We start from the raw sequence: 3,067 nt of genomic DNA, 5'->3' as shown, positions 1-3,067 counted from the left end.
AACACATATTATGACAATTGGTTTATTTACATGACTTGTTTTCTATTTTTTTTGGGTCAATTTTTGAACTCTTTTTGAAAAAAATAAAAAATCAAAATTTATTATTTATTAGTTATTTTGACGATCTATTGCCATAGTATTTCAATATTGTCAACTTTTTGTAATTTATACGTAATTTTAAATTATTAAGATAACCATGTGAATTTAAAATACAATTAAAATAATTTTTTAAATAAAAATATTACGTAATTTGAAAAATATTTTAACTAATTTTCAATTATCAGTGTTATTGTTGCACTAAAATGTGAGTTTTAACATATAATAATTTTTCATTTTATTATTTAAATCATATTTTTAATTCAAAGATAAAAAAAATGTTTGTTCAACTAAAATTTTAATTTTTAAATATAAAAAATATTAACTGAATATGTATTTTTCTTGAATTTTAATTTTACATGTAGTTTTAAATTTGAATTTTTGTTTTTATAATTTGTGACCGTGATATCAGAGAGGCCCTTGAAAATTTGGACCAAGCCCAGCCCACAAAGAAGCGAGCTTGAGCCATCGAGCCCAGAATAAATTTGACCCGCTATCAGACCATCAGAACGAAATCTCTCTTTCCATAATCTACGGTGCATGATGCTGGACCGCACAGAGAACCGGTACTCCCTTGCACACCAAATTATACCTTTCGAATTGATATCCTTCGCTTTCGAATCCTTACTTCGTCGTCTTGCTTCGCCCTAAGTCCCAGTCCCAGTTCCAGTTCCAGAGAGTAAGCTCCACTCCTTCCATGGCCGCCATTGCTGGAGCTCCTTCCGCTACATCCAAGCTCGTCTTCGTATCACCACCTTCGCCGTCTCCTCATTCTCCCACAACCTGCATTTCTGTATCCAACTCCATTTTCTGCAGTGCCAGGAACCAAACCCTAAAAATCCACAATGCGTCGGCGATTTTCGGGAACCCTGTCTCATTTTTGACTCAAGAAGGGGAGTTCGGGCGTCGCCGGAGGTTGTTCACGGTGCGCGCCGCGCGGGGTAAGTTCGAGCGGAAGAAGCCGCACGTGAACATAGGCACGATTGGGCACGTCGACCACGGGAAGACCACTCTCACGGCGGCGCTCACCATGGCACTGGCGGCGATGGGGAACGGCACGCCGAAGAAGTATGACGAGATCGACGCGGCGCCGGAGGAGCGGGCGCGGGGAATCACCATCAACACTGCCACGGTCGAGTACGAGACGGAGAGCCGGCATTATGCTCACGTGGACTGTCCCGGCCACGCTGACTACGTCAAGAATATGATCACCGGTGCGGCGCAGATGGACGGTGCAATACTCGTGGTCTCCGGCGCCGACGGTCCTATGCCGCAGACTAAAGAACACATTTTGCTCGCTAAGCAAGTCGGAGTGCCTAACATGGTTGTTTTTATGAATAAGCAAGACCAGGTGGATGATGAGGAGCTTCTTCAGCTCGTTGAATTGGAGGTTCGTGAGCTTTTATCTTCGTATGAATTTCCCGGTGATGACGTTCCCATAGTTTGTGGTTCAGCTTTGTTAGCTTTAGAGGCACTAATGGCAAACCCTAGCATTAAGAGAGGAGAGAATGAGTGGGTGGATAAGATTTATGAGCTTATGGATTGTGTTGATAGATATATTCCAATTCCTAAGCGTCAAACTGATATGCCATTCCTTCTTGCTATTGAAGATGTGTTTTCGATCACGGGTCGCGGTACGGTGGCCACAGGGCGTGTTGAAAGGGGTAGTATTAAGGTTGGGGATACTGTTGATATTGTAGGATTGAGAGAAACCCGAAACACAACTGTAACTGGGGTTGAGATGTTTCAGAAAACTCTTGATGTGGCACTTGCTGGTGACAATGTGGGGCTTTTGCTCAGGGGTATTCAGAAGATTGATATTCAGAGGGGGATGGTTATTGCCAAGCCAGGAACAATTACTCCACATACTAAGTTCGTTGCAGTTGTGTATGTGCTGAAGAAAGAGGAGGGGGGTAGGCATTCCCCTTTCTTTGCAGGATACAGGCCCCAATTCTATATGAGGACTACTGATGTTACGGGGAAAGTGATATCAGTTTTGAATGATAAAGATGAAGAGTCTAAGATGGTTATGCCTGGGGACCGTGTCAAGATGGTTGTTGAACTCATTATGCCGGTGGCCTGTGAGCAAGGAATGAGGTTTGCCATAAGGGAAGGGGGGAAGACTGTGGGTGCGGGTGTCATCCAGTCATTTATTGAGTAATTTTTTTACTGTAAATTTGATGTCTCATAATCGGTGCCTGGCGAGTGAGTCTGACTCCATGTTCGTTACCTTAAAATTAGGTATTTTGAAAATTCACAAGATGTTCATGTGTCTTCTCATTTTCTTTGGCTTTCTTGTGATTGCCTTCAATCATGGTTTACATGGATTGAGCCTGTTTTGCTTTTATATCCCTTGGAATAGTGTGAAGATTTTCCCCATTGTTTTGTCCTCTTTAATCATTACCTATTTCTGTAGTAGTTCCGTTTTATGAATATGAACAATTTTGACAATTCTGAATCAAGGGTAGCAAGTATAAGTTGTATGACCATAGTTCTACATTCTTATGAACTGTATACGTATTTCTAATCTAATGCAATGAGCATTTTGTGGCTGATTGTGATGTAAATATATTTAGCTCCTCATATAGTTCTTTACTAGGGAAAAAAAAAATCTTAGCTGCTTTGTCTAATAGAATACACAAGATTTGTTAGGTTGTTCTTTCAATAACATGCTATCTACCCATACAAAGTGCGTCTTGATGGTGGTAAAAATAAAGTGAAGAAGAGTCGGAGGGGATCAGCTAATTAGAAGCGCTTGTTTAACTATGACAGAAAAGGATTGAAGAAGGGTTTTCGTGGTTAATTTTGTTTAGTTTTATTTTGGTTTGTTTTCTGTTTTTTTTTAATACTCTGGTGGACTTCCTGTCCCAAATTTTCATCCACAATGATATTGCAAGAGATGAAGATTTTTGCTGTGTTTGTGAAATGCATAGTGATCAAGGGGAACTTCTAGTCATCAAATATTTGATTG

At 40.4% G+C, this 3,067-nt stretch overlaps 1 protein-coding gene across 1 annotated transcript; it reads left to right on the top strand.

Annotated features, from left to right (window-relative positions):
* Positions 1-673: 673 nt before the first annotated feature.
* Positions 674-2,558, top strand: LOC131167950 (elongation factor Tu, chloroplastic-like). Its single transcript, XM_058127033.1, has one exon. It carries the CDS (start codon positions 794-796, stop codon positions 2,255-2,257), a length of 1,464 nt encoding a protein of 487 aa, XP_057983016.1. The 5' UTR covers positions 674-793; the 3' UTR covers positions 2,258-2,558.
* The last annotated feature ends 509 nt before the right edge of the window (positions 2,559-3,067 follow it).

This window comes from Malania oleifera, chromosome 11 (genome assembly GCF_029873635.1).
Source record: "Malania oleifera isolate guangnan ecotype guangnan chromosome 11, ASM2987363v1, whole genome shotgun sequence".
Lineage (NCBI taxonomy): Eukaryota > Viridiplantae > Streptophyta > Magnoliopsida > Santalales > Ximeniaceae > Malania > Malania oleifera.
This window is presented reverse-complemented; position numbering and strand designations above follow the sequence as displayed.

What these genes read in the sequence shown, in the direction of transcription:
- LOC131167950 (XM_058127033.1), top strand. Translation starts at nt 794, where the DNA reads ATGGCCGCCATTGCTGGAGCTCCTTCCGCTACATCCAAGCTCGTCTTC.